The sequence below is a fragment of the Phoxinus phoxinus genome (genome assembly GCF_949152265.1).
Source record: "Phoxinus phoxinus genome assembly, chromosome: 5".
In the NCBI taxonomy this organism is placed as follows: domain Eukaryota; kingdom Metazoa; phylum Chordata; class Actinopteri; order Cypriniformes; family Leuciscidae; genus Phoxinus; species Phoxinus phoxinus.
In genome coordinates, this window is record NC_136880.1 from 12,795,437 (window position 1) to 12,814,006 (window position 18,570).

The window sequence follows — 18,570 nt, forward strand, 5'->3', positions numbered from 1 at the left end:
ATTTTGCCTCGGGGCAGGTGGACTGAGAAGATAATTTATTGTTTTAAAGAGCTGTTTTGAATTTCCCGGATTGTTGTTAATGATGTTGGAATAGTATTGTGACCGTGCCTGACTGAGTGATTTGGAATATGATCTTTGGTGCTCTCTATAAGCAGTTTTATGGACAGTCAGCCCAGAGGCAACGTAGCGCCTCTCAAGGACCCTCCCAGCCGCCTTCTGTCTACGCAGCGCACCATTGTACCACGGAGCAGAGCGTGTAAATGTTACAGTCCGTGTCTTGAGGGGCGCATGGGCATCAAGTATCTCTCGCAGTCCAGTGTTGTAATGGTCTACAAGCGCGTCAGTAGCAGAGTGATGAACGGATGTGGCCAGATTTTCTAGGTCATAAGACAGGTGTTCAGGGTTAATTTCTTTTGTTTTACGAAAGCAGATTTTGTGTTTAGGCTTATTGAGTGAGGTTAAGAATGAAAAGTCTAATGATATGGCATAGTGATCAGATATGCATAAATCATGTACATGAACATTATTAACAGGAAAATTTGTTATAATGAGGTCCAATGTATGCCCTTTTGTATGGGTAGGGACTGTCACGAGTTGTCTGAGATTGAGTGTATCAAGAAGTTGTAGTAGTTCTGTAGTGTATAGACTTGTGGGAGAATTAACATGGACATTAAAGTCTCCAAGAATTTCCACATTGTTTGATGTGGTGCACACTGACAAAAGTAACTCAGTTAATTCAGAAATAAAACATGGGTGTGGTTTAGGTGGTCGGTATATGAGGATGGTTGTAAGTGGGATGGATTTTTCACACGTGAAGGCCAAGCATTCAAATGATGACAGCTTTGGCAAAGTCACATAGGACAGGTGAAACTCAGAACGATGAATAACCGCCAAACCCCCTCCACGTCCATTTCCCCTAGCTTTTTCTAGGTATGTGTAGCCAGGGGGGCACGCTTCATTAAGTGCAGAATATACTTCTGATTTGTGCCAGGTCTCAGTGAGGCACATAAAATCAAGCTTCTGATCTAGTATATAGTTGTGGATAAAGGATGCCTTATTGGTAAGTGATTGACAGTTTAACAGTTCCATTTTAATAATTGAAGATGGTGTCCACTTTACTAGAGAGCGCAGCACAGTAGGATCCACTCCGCGTTTCCCAGGGCGCGCAGTGCGTAGTTCTTCCAGCAGGGGGCCTGTGTGTGGTCGGTTGTAATTTTTTAGACCTGGGCCACGGGTGCTCTGATGACGCATCCGATGATGTCGTTGGTGTGCGCCGGTGCTAGCAGCTGTCCACAGGCTTGGAATTGAGCTCTCAGTCATGCTCTCGGAGTAAACAAGATGCCGCCGTGACCCTCTATGGACGTAGCGGGGTCTGCGAAGAATACCCAGTTGCTTGAGAGCAGAGATGTTTGATGGGGCGAGGCGAGTGTTAAGTTCCAAGAGTTGGTTCGGCAGGTACCGGAGCATGGTGGATGTAGGAGTCGTTGTGATGCTACAGTTAGCAGCTATCCATGGATCCGGCAAACATGGGTGAATGATGACTATATACACCAGGACAAATGCCAGTACCCGTAGTAACCCAGGGGGCAAGTGTGGCATACACTGGAGGTGAGGGGAGCCCATATGGACTGCAAAAGATTTGGTATCAGAAACAGTATCTGGTGGTAGCAGTTGATTAGCCTAGCCACGGACCAGCGCAACTCGACGGGCGAGAAAGCTTCAGCAACACTGCACCGCGACTATCCGAGGGTTCACACCGTCAGTATGTTCGATTCACTGTAACCAGTCCGGCAGGCAAGATCCCCAGCCATATCCCAGGGCGACAAAACAGCTCCAGACCAACTCACCACTCTAGCAGCAAGGGCAGCTCCAGGTAAAAACAAAACAAAGACATCCGAGCCTAGATGTTTTAATATCCAAACAAAGCTGGACAAAGGGCTCAATATCTGTTATCAGTAGAACAGATACAGAATAGCTATAGCAGTTTTAGCAGGCTGAGAAGCGGCGAACACACGACGCCAGCGTCCTCTCAGTCCTCTCAGTGTGACACTTTTTGAGTGTCACACTATTTTAGAACACTATTTTAGTATTTAAGAACACTTGTTTCAAAAGTTCTGAATGACATGAAATATTCAAGCGTAAGAAGACTCGATCACTCGCTGTGTGGGAAGTGAACATCAGAAATCTGTGTGAATGCTGAAGTGAACTCCTTCATGTCGTCTTGCGCTTGAAAATGCCCAGACTGGGAAGTATCCTTGTAAACGGTCGGCTGTGTCTGAACTGAACATAAACCGTTGAGATGTATGTATTTCACTTTGTTCTGTTTTATCCATCCAGCTGTTTTATGCATTCCAAGACAACCGCTACCTCTACATGGTGATGGAGTATATGCCCGGTGGAGACCTGGTCAACCTGATGAGCAACTATGACGTGCCTGAGAAGTGGGCGCGCTTCTACACTGCTGAGGTCGTGCTGGCGCTGGACGGCATACACTCCATGGGCTTCATCCACAGGTCTCGCTCGCACAGTACACCGCACTCTCACCTCTGTTCTGGGGTGCTTGCTTGCTTGAGGATTTTGACGGTAACCAATAATGCGTGTGTTAACATTGGTCTTAGGGACGTGAAGCCGGACAACATGTTGCTAGACAAGGCAGGCCACTTGAAGCTGGCAGACTTTGGGACCTGCATGAAAATGAACAAGGTACTAGAGATGTGCGAAACTACACATTTTCATAAGAGTCACAGTGCCTAAAATAAAATTAGCTGGAAAATAATATTATTCAAGAACCGCTATAAAGCCGAAACAATCTGTTACCTTAAATTATACGTTTATCACTGTAAAGCAGCTTTGAAACAATCTACATTGTTAAAAGCGCTATATAAATGAAGATGAATGTTGTCTGCACAATTTGGGATGTTTCATTGCGTTCTCACAAATAAAACAAGTGACTCCAAGCACAGCCTTGCAATATGCTTAAAAAAATATTTAACATATTTGATATAATATTTAACTAAAGTTTGAAGATGTTATTCTTCCTATGCTGGACATCACTTCTGGCCACTACTGTATGATACAATTTCACCTGATATATATATATATATATATATATATAAATTAGTAAATTAAACTGTCTATGAATCTCTTATTTGGGAATATGACATCAATTATAACCTTTTATTAACCAATTATAACTGTTACTTGATGTTTAATGGAAATTAAGAAATTCAGCAATTGCTTAAGGGGAAAACAAAACTATTCACAGTTATAACTTAACTAGACAGTTACAAGGTCAGGTGGGCTGTGTTCAATAATCTGCATTTGACACACAGACGAAGTAACAATAATTGTCATTCATCATATGATGTAGTGATTTTTTTTTTAGCTTCTCTACTTGGCTATGACTCAAGAATAACCCACCATCATAGTTATCAAAACAACTGTAAATCAACTTTAAAAAATGTAAATGATCCTTTGCACTGGATGAAATGACAGCTGTCTGTCTCAGAGCAGTGAACGTTGTTTACAGCAATCCACAGAATCCCTCATAACTTTAAAGCACCATTACTACAAAATATTAAAATCAAAACAATAATTTAAAATATATCTAAAGCTATTCAACGTCAGTTTGTGAATGACATCCTGAACCTTCATTCACGCTCAGTGTTGTTTGAGTTCTGCCGTGACTATACTGTGTTCCTCCCCTCAGGATGGGATGGTACGATGTGACACCGCAGTGGGAACTCCAGACTATATTTCTCCAGAGGTACTGAAGTCGCAGGGAGGAGACGGCTACTATGGCCGGGAGTGTGACTGGTGGTCTGTGGGGGTCTTCCTCTATGAGATGCTCGTTGGTGAGTTTGGCATCAGCCTCGCGTTTGCAATAAAGCTTGCATCCATCAGGGGAACCTTTCATTTTCATGAGTGTTAGTCAACCTTTCTGTGCCAGTCGGCTAGATTTGAGGGTTGCGGTGAGTCCATTATAAGTATTTATATTTTAGACCTGTCGGGATGGTTTTCATGGGAAACTTTATTATTCGTGTTATTTTGTGGCGTCTTTTTATCTCGTCATATTTCAAAGTGCTTTGTTTAGAATCAATCCTCATGTTGCAAATGACCATAAAGTTGTCTATTAAAAGCTACACTTCTGAGCATAGATCCCTACACCGAGAGGGAAGGTCTTGGCAGAAGCACAAGAGTAGCTGTTCCTTCATTTTGGTTCCAGGTTAAATTCTTGGAAACTAAGGCCATGTGTCCACCAAAGCGTTTTTTCTGGCGTGTTTTTTTCAATTGTTTTCAATGGGAGCGCCGCGTTTTTAAAACGCCATGAGCGTAGTAACGAGGCTCTCAGCCTTTTTTCACGCTGAAGCGCTGAACGATCAGCGTTTTTAACAGGTCGCCGAGAATTGAATAATGTTCAACTTCTTGGAAAACGCAGCGCTCATCACTGTCACTTTTTACCCAACCGTCCACTACCGGTAATACCACACCGACCAACCGCCACATTCTGCTTGTACAACGTGAACAGATGACACAACAAGCACAATAACGGAAAAAAAATCTTTACATTGTATCGACATTTTAATATAGAATCAACACAGAAACAAAATATGTGTGAAATTAGAAACTAGTAACACTTTCGCGGGTATTCCGTATCATAACAAGCAAGGTGTCTCAACTGCCAAAACTCTCTCAAGCGCTCACAGCTAGGCGTTCTCAGCTTGCTAATAACGCTTTGGTGGACACACGGCCTAAACTCGAAAGACATTCCCAACAGATGGAGGGATCACAAAGCTTGGGATAGAGGAAGCATTCAGAAGAATAAGTGTTATGTGTTGTTCAATGTATCCTCAGGTGACACGCCATTCTATGCGGACTCTCTGGTGGGCACCTACAGCAAGATCATGAATCACAAGAATGCCCTGACCTTCCCCGAGGACAGCGACATCTCAAAGGATGCCAAAAACCTCATCTGTGCTTTCCTCACAGACAGGTTTGCACACAGAAAATACTTTTAAACTACACATAATATAATATAGTAAGTGTTTTCAGCATTGATCAGTTGCACATCAACTGAACGAAAGCCTGTGGACTCAAAATACACTGTGCTAATCTCATTTCATCTCTCACTAGGGAAGTGCGGTTAGGACGCAATGGAGTCGATGAAATCAAGCGGCACGGTTTTTTCAAGAACGACCAGTGGGCATGGGAGAACATCAGAGACAGTGAGTCGAGCTTCTGAGCCTCAGATCTGCCAGCTTGGTCATCTTTTCAAAATTCTGACCTCTTTGATTCTTGTCTTTTATCTTTGAAACCATCTACTGTATATATACTACGGTATGAAAGACACTGGGGGCCAAAACAACACTGGACCCCAGAGACTTAAATTATATGGACCAAAAAAATATATATTTTTTTTAGACTTTTTAAAATATCTTCTTTCATTTTCCACAGAAAAATCCTGTAAATCCTGACTAGTTTTTTAACGCCAAAAAAGGGTTTGCACTGGTGAATCTGTTAGTTATCTGTTAGTTATCAGGCCACAAAAATCACTGAAGTTTGGGGGTGGACTCCTTTGACTTGAGTTTTAATGCAACCACCCAAAACACCCTAGCAACAACACAGCAATGCACTAAACTCCCCTGGGAACCTTTTAGCAACTGCATGATAAGTCCATGGCAAACACTCACATTTCCTTTAGAGAATATGAACACGTGTGCAGTAGAATCCATTTCGTATTGTCTAGTGTGCTTCTCTATATTAAGATTCAACGGTATCTATTCACACCAAGTGCAAATAGCTTGCCTTGTTGGCAGAGGCTATTTACACTGACTCCACCCACAATTGTCTAACTGAGCCAGACAAAATTACAAAAGAAATCCTGTTGGAGTATTCTGCAGGGATTGAGTGATTTACATCAAACTTGAGCTGTAGGTTTGGTAATGATGGTTCGTCTCATGGATGTGACTATTGTGAGTGAGTCACAGTCCTAGCACCACCAACTGGCAGCAGGAAGTGTTATAAACAAAACAGACTGGTCGCCCACTGAAGCTAAGCAGGGCTGAGCCGGGTCAGTACCTGGATGGGAGACTCCTGGGAAAGCTCGATTGCTGCTGGAAGAGGTGTTAGTGAGGCCAGCAGGGGGCGCTCATCCTGTGGTCTGTGTGGGTCCTAACGCCCCAGTGTAGTGACGGGACACTATACAGTCAAAGAGCGCCGTCCTTCAGATGAGACGTTAAACCGAGGTCCTGACTCTCTGTGGTCATTCAAAATCCCATGGCACTTCTCGTAAAAGAGTAGGGATGTCCTGCCCACATTTACTCCATTGAAATTGTATTCACCAGGTTTAATTTTTTGCTGTAATTTTGCTGATCTGAGTAGAGACACAAATATAGCAAGAACAACTTAACTGAAATTGTACCTTCCTTTCATCAGACTTTTTGCGTTTGTAGCATTCTTTGTAGGTTCTCATTAAAATGTACTACTCTATTGTCGCATGTAGCGGCTGCTCCAGTGGTGCCGGAGTTAAGCAGTGACGTAGACACAAGCAACTTTGACGACATTGAGGAAGATCGAGGGGAGGAGGAGACATTCCCCATTCCTAAAGCGTTTGTAGGCAACCAGCTTCCGTTTGTGGGTTTCACCTACTACAGCAATAACCAGTGAGTACAGGCAGCCAGTGCTTAGATCCCAGGTGTTAGTGCTAGATTGGAAAAAGTGAGAATAAAGTTATTCATTATTTACTCCCTATCAGGTTTCCTCGGGAATCAACTATAAAGAGTGACAAACGCAGCTCAACAAAGGAAGATAAGAGTCACGTAAGAACCTCTAAACAGACTTTAAATTAAAGAGTTTATAGCAATAGTGAATCTGTGTCTTAAACTGTGAGGATGATTGATTGTGTTTTTCTGATCCCTCAGTTGGAGAATCTTCAGAAGAGAATTTATCAGCTAGAAGAGAAACTTCACAGTGAGATGCAGCTGAGAGACGAGATGGAGCAGAAGTGCAGGTGTGTATCTGTCTGCGTGCCCAAAAAACCTTATCCAACCATTCATCTGTCCATCTAAACCAATCCAACACCTCATCCACACCACGCAACCATTCAAAGCCTCCCAAACACCTCATCCATCCAGAACCAAACACCTCATCCATCCATCCAGAACCAAACACCTCATCCATCCAGAACCAAACACCTCATCCACACCACGCAACCATTCAAAGCCTCCCAAACACCTCATCCATCCAGAACCAAACACCTCATCCATCCATCCAGAACCAAACACCTCATCCATCCATCCAGAACCAAACACCTCATCCACACCACGCAACCATTCAAAGCCTCCCAAACACCTCATCCATCCAGAACCAAACACCTCATCCATCCAGAACCAAACACCTCATCCATCCAGAACCAAACACCTCATCCATCCAGAACCAAACACCTCATCCATCCAGAACCAAACACCTCATCCATCCATCCAGAACCAAACACCTCATCCATCCAGAACCAAACACCTCATCCATCCACCCATCCAAAACCAAACACCATTTCCAAACAAATCAAACATTTCATCCATCCATCCATCTATCTATCCACCCAGAACCAAATACCTCATCCATCCATCCAGAACCAAATACCTCATCCATCCATCCAGAACCAAATACCTCATCCATCCATCCAGAACCAAATACCTCATCCATCCATCCAGAACCAAACACCTCATCCATCCACCCATCCAAAACCAAACACCATTTCCAAACAAATCAAACATTTCATCCATCCATCCATCCATCTATCCACCCAGAACCAAATACCTCATCCATCCATCCAGAACCAAATACCTCATCCATCCATCCAGAACCAAACACCTCATCCATCCATCCAGAACCAAACACCTCATCCATCCACCCATCCAAAACCAAACACCATTTCCAAACAAATCAAACATTTCATCCATCCATCCATCCATCTATCCACCCAGAACCAAATACCTCATCCATCCATCCAGAACCAAATACCTCATCCATCCATCCAGAACCAAACACCTCATCCATCCATCCAGAACCAAACACCTCATCCATCCACCCATCCAAAACCAAACACCATTTCCAAACAAATCAAACATTTCATCCATCCATCCATCCATCTATCCACCCAGAACCAAACACCTCACATCCACCCAGAACCAAATACCTCATCCATCCATCCAGAACCAAACACCTCATCCATCCATCCAGAACCAAACACCTCATCCATCCATCCAGAACCAAACACCTCACATCCACCCAGAACCAAACACCTCACATCCATCCAGAACCAAACACCTCACATCCATCCAGAACCAAACACCTCATCCATCCACCCATCCAAAACCAAACACCATTTCCAAACAAATCAAACATTTCATCCATCCATCCATCCATCTATCCACCCAGAACCAAACACCTCACATCCACCCAGAACCAAACACCTCATCCATCCATCCAGAACCAAACACCTCATCCATCCATCCAGAACCAAACACCTCACATCCACCCAGAACCAAACACCTCACATCCATCCAGAACCAAACACCTCACATCCATCCAGAACCAAACACCTCATCCACACCACGCAACCATTCAAAGCCATCCATCCATCCATCCTTCCAGAACCAAACACCTCATCCACACCACGCAACCATTCAAAGCCATACATCCATCCATCCATCCAGAACCAAACACCTCATCCATCCATCCAGAACCAAACACCTCATCCATCCATCCAGAACCAAACACCTCATCCATCCATCCAGAACCAAACACCTCATCCATCCATCCAGTACCAAACACCTCATCCATCCAGAACCAAACACCTCATCCATCCATCCAGAACCAAACACCTCATCCATCCATCCATCCATCCATCCATCCAGAACCAAACACCTCATCCATCCATCCATCCATCCAGAACCAAACACCTCATCCATGCATCCATCCAGAACCAAACACCTCATTCATCCATCCAGAACCAAACACCTCATCCATCCATCCAGAACCAAACACCTCATCCATCCATCCAGAACCAAACACCTCATCCATCCATCCAGAACCAAACACCTCATCCATCCATCCAGAACCAAACACCTCATCCATCCATCCAGAACCAAACACCTCATCCATCCATCCATCCATCCATCCAGAACCAAACACCTCATCCATCCATCCATCCAGAACCAAACACCTCATCCATCCATCCATCCAGAACCAAACACCTCATCCATCCATCCATCCATCCAGAACCAAACACCTCATTCATCCATCCAGAACCAAACACCTCATCCAACCATCCAGAACCAAACACCTCATCCATCCATCCATCCATCCATCCAGAACCAAACACCTCAACCATCCATCCATCCAGAACCAAACACTTCATCCATCCATCCAGAACCAAACACCTCATCCATCCATCCAGAACCAAACACCTCATCCATCCATCCAGAACCAAACACCTCATCCATCCATCCATCCAGAACCAAACACCTCATCCATCCATCCAGAACCAAACACCTCATCCATCCAGAACCAAACACCTCATCCATCCATCCATCCATCCATCCATCCATCCATCCAGAACCAAACACCTCATCCATCCATCCAGAACCAAACACCTCATCCATCCATCCATCCAGAACCAAACACCTCATCCATCCATCCAGAACCAAACACCCCATCCATCCATCCAGAACCAAACACCTCATCCATCCATCCATCCAGAACCAAACACCTCATCCATCCATCCATCCATCCATCCAGAACCAAACACCTCATCCATCCATCCATCCAGAACCAAACACCTCATTCATCCATCCAGAACCAAACACCTCATCCATCCATCCAGAACCAAACACCTCATCCATCCATCCATCCATCCAGAACCAAACACCTCATCCATCCATCCAGAACCAAGCACCTCATTCATCCATCCAGAACCAAACACCTCATCCATCCATCCATCCAGAACCAAAGACCTCATCCACCCATCCAAAACCGAACACCATTTCCAAACAAATCAAACTTTTTATCCATCTATCCATCTATCCACCCAGAACCAAACTCCTCACATCCATCCAGAACCAAACACCCTATCCAAACCAATCAAACACCTCATCCATCCACCCAGAACCAGACACCCTATCCAAACCAATCAAACATCTCATGATCCATCCAGAACCAGACACCCTATCCAAACCAATCAAACATCTCATCATCCATCCAGAACCAGACATCTCATAATCCATCCAGAACCAGACACCCTATCCAAACCATTCAAACATATCATCCATCCTGAACCAAACATCCAAACCAATCAAACACCACATCATCCATCCAGAACCAAACACCTCATCCAAACCAATCAAACATCTCATCATCCACCCAGAACCAAACATCCAAACCAATCAAACATCTCATCATCCATCCAGAACCAAACATCCAAACCAATCAAACACCTCATCATCCATCCAGAACCAAACATCCAAACCAATCAAACGCCTCATCCATCCATCCACCCAGAACCAGACACCCTATCTAAAACAATCAAACATCTCATAATCCATCCAGAACCAAACATCCAAACCAATCAAACACTTCATCCGTCCACTTACAACCAAACACCCCTATCCAGACCAATCAAACACTTCATCCATCCATCCACCTACAACCAAACACCCAATCCAACCAAACCAAACACTTCATCCATCCAGCCACAATACATCATCTACCTATCCCAAATCACCATCTTCAATCTCGAATCAAACTCTCAGCCATCCATGTGAAGATCCATCTGTCCCCAACAATCAGTCCATCCTTCCCCAATTTAATCTTCTCATTCCTATATCCAAACCTAAAGTTAAATTCAACAATCAGGCCTCTGAAATCTGTTCTTTGATTCGTTTCCCCCTCAGGGCATCCAATACAAAGCTAGACAAGATAATGAAAGAGTTAGATGAGGAGGTGAGTGAAATGATTTCATCTCTAAAGCATCCATCTAAATGAATACAGAGGATATGTATGTTGTATGCAAGGCTCCAATAGATAAAGTTAAATGTAATTATATCTGGTGAAACTTTTGTATTTTATATTATGTTAATTCGCGGTTTCTAGTCATTCTGCTGTCTTGACGTGTTTCAGAGTAACATAAGGAAGAGTGTGGAGGCTAACATGTCTTCACTGGAGAAAGACAAGATCATGATCCAGCACCGAACAACAGAATATCAGAGGAAGGCGGACCAGGAGGCTGAAAAACGAAGAAATCTGGAGAACGAGGGTGAGTCGTCGTCGGGTTTCGACCAATAATACATTTATATAACTCATTTAAAAAAAAAATTTAATATAACATTAAAAAATATATATTAAAAAAAAAAATCCACAAAGTGTAATATTGTATATTTTTATAATACAAAAAATAATAATAAATGAGATACATCTCACCTTACCACAAATGTGGAAGTAAAACAGCGAGCTATACATAAAAAACACTTACAGAGCCATATTTTCTTTGCAAGCACAGACCGTTTTTTTTTTTTTTTTATTCAATCATTCAGTTTTTTTTATTATTTATTTAGCTTCAAATTTATAATATAACCCTACAAATATATTCTTGTTCACAGTAATACATAAAAAAAACATTGTTTTAAAACATCAAACATTTTCACTAAAGTATGACATGGTGAAAGAAGAAAAAGAAAAAACTATAAGCTAAAAAGAAAAAGATTGCACAACTAGTAAATGTATGGCGCGCATCGTTTTCCTACGGTGATCTTGAGCCATTTCTCGATATGCATTCTGGTCTATACTTGTGAAACCTCATCGGTCTCTGCCCAAGCACTGTTGCAATGTGTGTGGATGTGTTCTTGCCCCGATCCTTTTATTGAGGATTCATAGGTTTAATTAGTTCAAAAATAAAACCTAAAAGAGGCAAGTTTGTGTTTTATATTATATTTCATTTAGTTATAAATATGTATACAGTGAAGATAATCAGAGTAGACGTGTTTCCAAGATAAGTTTCAGCTACCCTGAAAGAACAAACTCGGAAGGACACGAGGATCGCTCAGCACATTTTAGGCAGAGGGACAGTACCGTAAACATTAAACTTGTTTTAAATATGGCAATTAGAAAGTACTGAAGACTTTCACGAGCTGTCGGGTATTTGCGAGCTTTCAGCGTAAATCTCTTGAGTGAGAACAAGAGAAGTTTAAAGCTCACAGTACATTGTCCGGCTGTGCTGAAGTCTACATTCCCGATATCAAGAACACATCTGGGCACTTTCATGCATTCTCTGTACTTGTGTTCTTGAGGACGCGGACTGATAAAAGGCCTATGACTCTTCTTCTTCTTCTTCCTATGAGGGTGAGGATTAGGTGTGGGCTTTAGAGATAGGGGCCGGCAGCTCCACTGCTTTTTACGGGGAGTGACATTTTGAAACCGCACCGCACTAAAGTCCTTGCATCCTCCTGTCTTCAGGAGACCGCACTGCTCAGTCGTGCTTGGCATTCTTGGTATTGAAATATGCCTTTGTATTCAGCACTTTCTTGGCAATGTCTTTGGGCTTTCATTATGAACTCGCTGATCTTACTCAGTCGCAACCATGCTTTCTTCTGTAGAGCTGTCCGGCTGAAATTGAAGTTGTTTCCCAATTGACAAATTTTTCTACATTAACACTGTTATTTTAATGACTGTAAAGCTGCTCTGAAACAATCTGAATTGTATAAAGTGCTATAGTGGCAGAACCATTTGAAAAGATTCTACATTTTCATGGCATATTCATTCACACTGCTCAGCCTTAAACAGGCTTTTGAGAATATAATTCACCCAAGTGCCATATAGGTCCGTATAATACACATTTCATTGTTCTGTTAACATGTTATTAGGAAAGAAGCATCCCCCCTTCCCGTTTTAATAAATCCTTTATTGTGTGTTGTCACTTTCCTTTTCTCTAGTGTCTACTTTGAAGGAGCAACTGGAAGACTTGAGGAAAATCAGTCAAAACAATGACAAGATCGCCCAGCTACAGAACCAAGTAAGCTTATCAAGAACACTTCACCAATTTAAAGTATAGTAAGACAAGGTGGTAATAATATATATTTCAACTTTTAACAATAACTTGTTTTTCCCTCCTGTTTTATTTGGGTCGGGCCAGTGTTTATATTTTGATGGCAAGTAAAAATGGGAACCACTGGCCTCACCAGGGCTATTTAGCATTGAGCCCCGCTCCCCAAATTGCGACGATTGACAATAAAGATTACCAACAAAGTGTCCAGATAAATCTGTGTCGTGTAAATGCAGACTTATAATCTTATAAAAGAAAAAGGAAACGAAGACATTTAGTGTCTTCAAGCCTTTACAGTTGACTTTCATCTGTTACTGACAATGTGATTTTTTTTAAAGTAATGTTTGAAGGCTACATGCTAATAATTCAATGTATTATTCACTTATAATTATTATTAGCATTTATAGTTGACTTACCAATTGTATTTAATCGATGTGTTTTTATTTTCTTATAGTTAACTAGTTAAAGGGAAAGTGTTCCAATAGCGTTTGCTATGGTATTGAAATTGTGTAATTGTTTTGGAAGCCTTTTGTGAGATGATTTCCTCAAAAAAAAATCATCCAACAAGTGTGGCTCTGGTTGTTCGAAAGGTGTTTACACCTCATGATAATTGACGCACATCATCTCACACAGCTGGGGGAAGCCAACGACCTCCTGCGGGCCGAGTCGGACACGGTGGTGCGCCTGAGGAAGAGCCACACGGAGATGGGGAAGTCCATGAGCCAGCTGGAGGGGGTGAACCGCGAGCTGCAGGAGAAGAGCCGCGCCGCAGAGAGTGTGAAGCAGCAGCTGGAGAAAGAGCTCCTGCAACTGCAGACCACGCTGGACACCGAGAGACGGTCCTGCAGCCAGGGCTCAGAGGAGATCCGAGAGCTGCAGGGTGAGCGGATACACATGCACAATATATATATATATTACAATATATTCAAAACTATAATGTTAGGTGCGATTATCACGATTAATTACAGAAAAATGTGTGATTAATTAATTCATATATATATATATATATTAGGATTATTAGTTCTGGTTCTCAATTCTGATTGGCTGAGAGCCTTTTCCAGCCATGCGATGTCCTACCAGTATCACCACAGGAACCGTATCACTGTTTGTATCTCTCCGCTTGCTGCGTTTCTCTCACTGCGAGTGTCATGGCAGACGAGCAAACACCATCATTTTACAAATACTACTGGTGTTGTGTCACGGAATGCAGTTTTAAGAGTTTTCTTTGTTTTTTCTTATCGAATAATCTAAAGTAGCTGCTTGAATATGTTCATTCAGCTGCATGATCTAACAGCTGAAGCCACAACCACTAACCATAGCGGTAACCACTGTATCAAAACATGCCGGTGTCCATAAAACCGTGAAATTTGACCACGATTGAAAGTGCGTCGTTAATTAAATGAGTCCAATCGAGGCGTGAGCTCATCCATTAGGCATTTTAAATAACCAATAACGTTTGATTCTTTGTAAGTGGTTGCAGAGAGTACGCCTCACCCCACGGCAGCTCGTAAAGACCGAGTGCTGTATGAACGCAGCCGTATTATAACCGTACACAGATATGGGACTGACCAATAACACTGTATTCTAGTACTGTGTAAAACTTCACTGTAATAGTCCAAATCCTCACGCTGCCGTCTCGTCGGTTTGATCCCCGGGATCATGTTTTCTTTCTTTTCAGATTCTCTTGTATAGAAGTCGTGCTGCTGTCATTTCAGTTTCATAGAGCGCGCAGAGCACCATTGTATTCGGTCTCCGTTTAAAACATTTCCACACTTTAGATCGGGCCAACCTTGGAATCGAGGTTCATCAGACCAGAGAATCTTGTTTCTCGCAGTCTGAGAGTCGCATTTCTGCTCTGATGGGTATTTTCAGCGGTTAGATCTTACATAGACTGGTGCGCGCTTTTCCAAATCATCTTCAGTCAATTGAATTTTCCACAGATTTATTCCAATCGACGTGTAGAAACATCTCAGAGTGAAATGGGATGCACCTGAGCTAAATTTTCAAACATCACTTTTCAAATACTTGCGTCGTTTTTTTCTTTTTGATAAATTTACAAAGTTATCACAAATCAGTTTTTTTGTAATTATGGGGTGCAGATTGATGTGTGGGGGGAAATCATTTTAAGCTTTTTAGCAAAAGACTGCAACATAACAAAATGTGAGAAAGTAAAGGTCTGAATACTTTTTCTTTGGTGCGCAAATAGTGTAGATAATATTCACTTAAAATGTCAAAACATTCCCTTTGCAACTATTGTGATAATCCAGTGGGATCTAAGTCTGCTCTGTGTCTCTTTGAAGCTCGTATCACGGGTCTACAGGAGGACAACAAGAACTTGAAACAGAGCTTGTCTAAAGTCGAGCTGGAGAGGAAACAAGTCCAAGACAGATGTAACGTTCTTGAGAAGGTTTGGTGTTTTTACTATTTTAAACTGCATTCATTAAAAAAAAATGCAATTTTTAAATATATTTGACATAATAACATATTTAACAGTGTAGTGTATTAAAGTAAATGTAATGTTAAAAAACAATGGTCCTAAAATAGACTTAATTTTGTGTTGAATCATTCTTTTGACATGGTTTGTAGGTCGGTCAGAACTATTTTGGTAACAGAGTTTGGGCGGGAAAATTCAAGACTTTCTGACATTCAAGCTGATTTGGCTGAATATCACTTCTCGTGGTGTTTCTCTGGATAGTCTTAGCATGTTAGTGACAGTGACATGTCGGCTAGGCATGCTGCTGCTTTTATTGCTGCCGCAGAGCAAACATGGAGACTTGCTACTGCCAATACACACACAGACATGCAGCTGCTACAAGAATTTAAATCCCATAGCAGGCCTAAACAAGTGGAGCTGGGGAGGAGGAGGGTCTCAGAAACTCTGATATCTAAATGTTAAACAAGCAAGGTCATTGGCTGCAACACGGAAGAGGCCAATCAGCTTGTACCATGTAGTACGCAATGTTGATTGCATGTAAAGGACCTGTCAGCCTGTGCCTTACAGAGTTTCATGACTGGACTAGTCATTTTCAGCAGTGCACTTAGAATGGAAACCTAGGCAGCGACGTTAGGATGTAAATCTCACTGTTTGCAACTGTCTCACCTTTAAAAAGTGTGTTTCACAAGTATAAGCATTTTACATGCAGAAGAATGAGACTTTACAGTTACTCTTGGAATAGAAATCCAAGGCGTTGCACTGAGATTAACCTTTTTGAAAATATAGTCTCATGCCATAGTCTCGCTCAAGGATAACTAAAAGTGTTTACTTAAAGAAAAAAACACCCACATACATTTGATTTAAGACCCACTGGTACAATTGCCCACTATGTGTACGCTGTGTGTTGGCTGTTTTGTGTAACCGGTGTTTCTATGTTCTCTGTGTCCTCAGGAGAAGAACAGTCTGGAAATTGACCTAAACTACAGGCTGAAGACGCTCCAGCAGCGGCTAGACCAGGAATTGACCGAGCACCGCATCACGAAGGCTCAACTCACAGACAAATATGAGTCTATCGAGGAAGCCAAGTCAGCTGCTATGCGCGGTATGTGTGTGTGTGTGTGTGCGCAAGACGCCACGGCCATCTTACTGCGTGTCCAGAACTGCACGGCGTCTTGTTGAGCTGCATGCCCGGACACCACCTCGAAGATGTCACACTTAAACGCATGGAAGAGTAGTCATTTTTTTCTATTAATAGCATAATATAATCCTAGATGACATTATAATAGTATCAAATTAAGTTCAAAGAAAGTACTTCCTGTGGTGTAATTCGACTATATACAGTTTCTGATGCTGATAACACATTTAAAGGGAAGGTTGGTTGATTTGTTCCCTGCAGGGCTGGACATTAACGCCCGCCAAATGCATGTGTATTCCAGCAGTGGTGTGTAACGCAGTCACCTCTACTAGACACCATCACGGGTTGAATTTTATGTATAATATATCGATTTTTAGAGTAGCAATTTTTCGATGCATATCGATACTGAAATAATTTAAACGGATTATTAGATCTTCTGAATGGATACATGATAACAGCTGCGCTTTTTACTGCGCTGGTTTAACTGAAAATGAAACAGTTAAGAAAGAAAATGCATGTGTAACAGTGTAATGATCAGTGCGTCAGGTCTTAAAGGGACAGCAGCCAATATACCTGATGCCAAATTATGAGATAATATAAAAAAATATATATATGACCGCTCTTGTCCATGGTGTTCAGTCTTCCTCTTGTGTGTCTCTGCCAGCGGTGGAGCAGAAGGTGTCGGAGGAGACCACGCTGCGGATGCGAGCCGAGAGCAGGGTGGTGGAGGTGGAGAAGCAGTGCTCCATGCTGGAGTTCGACCTCAAGCAGTCCGTGCAGAAGATGGAGCAGCTGATGAAGCAGAAGGAGAGGCTGGAGGACGAGGTGAGGGTCCACACGACAGCAGCTCGGCTTGAGGCCGCCAGAAACCGCTCTGAACGCCGTCTTCTCTCCGCCCCACCAGGTCAAGGATCTGCGGGTGCAGTTGGAGCATGAGTCCGGGAAGCGCTCGACGTCCCAAAGCGAGCTGAAGAGCTGGACGATGGAGGCCGAGCGCCTGAAAGGGTCGGAGAAGCAGCTCAAGCAGGAGATCAACGCGGCGCTCGAGAACAAGCGCTCCGTGGAGTTCCAGTTGGCACAGCTCACCAAGTATGCTCTTGCTCTCTCCTGATATGTATATGTACATATCTCCCTTTTTTAAATGGAGGACACAAAACTCACGGAACGATTAGCCAGCAATAGTAAAATGATCTAGTTTCTAAACGGGTCTAAACTGTCCAAATGATAGAAATAAAAGCTTAAATAATTCTGTTCATTATGTAAAGTAGGGATAGACGATATATCGGTATCTATATGCTCATTTTTTGGTTTTATCGTTATTGGCCCGATAAGAAAATCGGGCTGATGTATTAAAGCCGATAAATAATGGATTCCTTCAGATGTTCATAGTGATCATTTTGAATTGCTTGAAATATGATTGGAATAACTTCAATAAAGGAAAATACTGTACAGTGCAACATGCAAGTTTGTCATAAGGGCTACATAAATGATCATGAGAACATTATAATTGTGTGCTTGGGACATGGCTTTTAATGGTGAGACTTGTGTTTTTGTAATCAGGCTCTCGAAAATGTAGATTTATCAGCCAATATATCGGTTATCGGCTTTCAAATATGAAGAAATATCGGTATCTGCCAAAATGTTCATATCGGTGCATCCCTAATATAATGCAATCATATCTCTTCACAAGACTTGGATTTTTTAGAAGGATTGGATTTTCAAGACTGGATATTTCGAAGGCTTTTCTGTCGTAGAAAAGGCTATTATTGCGGATTATGTTTAAACTACTGGCTGGCAGTATTTACACGGGTGGATTAAGACTTGACCTCCGTCTGGACATGATCCACTGCCAGTTAATCTTCCAACTTCCCCTCTGTCGGACCGTTACGTCCCTCAACGTCTGCATGA

The 18,570-nt window shown here is 42.4% G+C and overlaps 1 protein-coding gene across 2 annotated transcripts in view; it reads left to right on the plus strand.

The window, feature by feature from the left end:
• Positions 1-18,570, plus strand: part of rock1 (Rho-associated, coiled-coil containing protein kinase 1) — a 77,582-nt gene that overhangs the window by 40,484 nt on the left and 18,528 nt on the right. For both annotated transcript variants that reach the window (XM_079612079.1, XM_079612078.1), the window contains exons 5-20: positions 2,338-2,513; positions 2,619-2,703; positions 3,710-3,854; positions 4,855-4,993; positions 5,134-5,225; positions 6,503-6,662; positions 6,755-6,818; positions 6,921-7,009; positions 10,950-10,998; positions 11,176-11,311; positions 12,984-13,063; positions 13,727-13,973; positions 15,394-15,500; positions 16,479-16,629; positions 17,327-17,487; positions 17,567-17,751. In XM_079612079.1, coding sequence (XP_079468205.1) covers positions 2,338-2,513; positions 2,619-2,703; positions 3,710-3,854; positions 4,855-4,993; positions 5,134-5,225; positions 6,503-6,662; positions 6,755-6,818; positions 6,921-7,009; positions 10,950-10,998; positions 11,176-11,311; positions 12,984-13,063; positions 13,727-13,973; positions 15,394-15,500; positions 16,479-16,629; positions 17,327-17,487; positions 17,567-17,751 — 2,066 coding nt within the window. The remainder of the gene's footprint in view (positions 1-2,337; positions 2,514-2,618; positions 2,704-3,709; positions 3,855-4,854; positions 4,994-5,133; positions 5,226-6,502; positions 6,663-6,754; positions 6,819-6,920; positions 7,010-10,949; positions 10,999-11,175; positions 11,312-12,983; positions 13,064-13,726; positions 13,974-15,393; positions 15,501-16,478; positions 16,630-17,326; positions 17,488-17,566; positions 17,752-18,570) is intronic.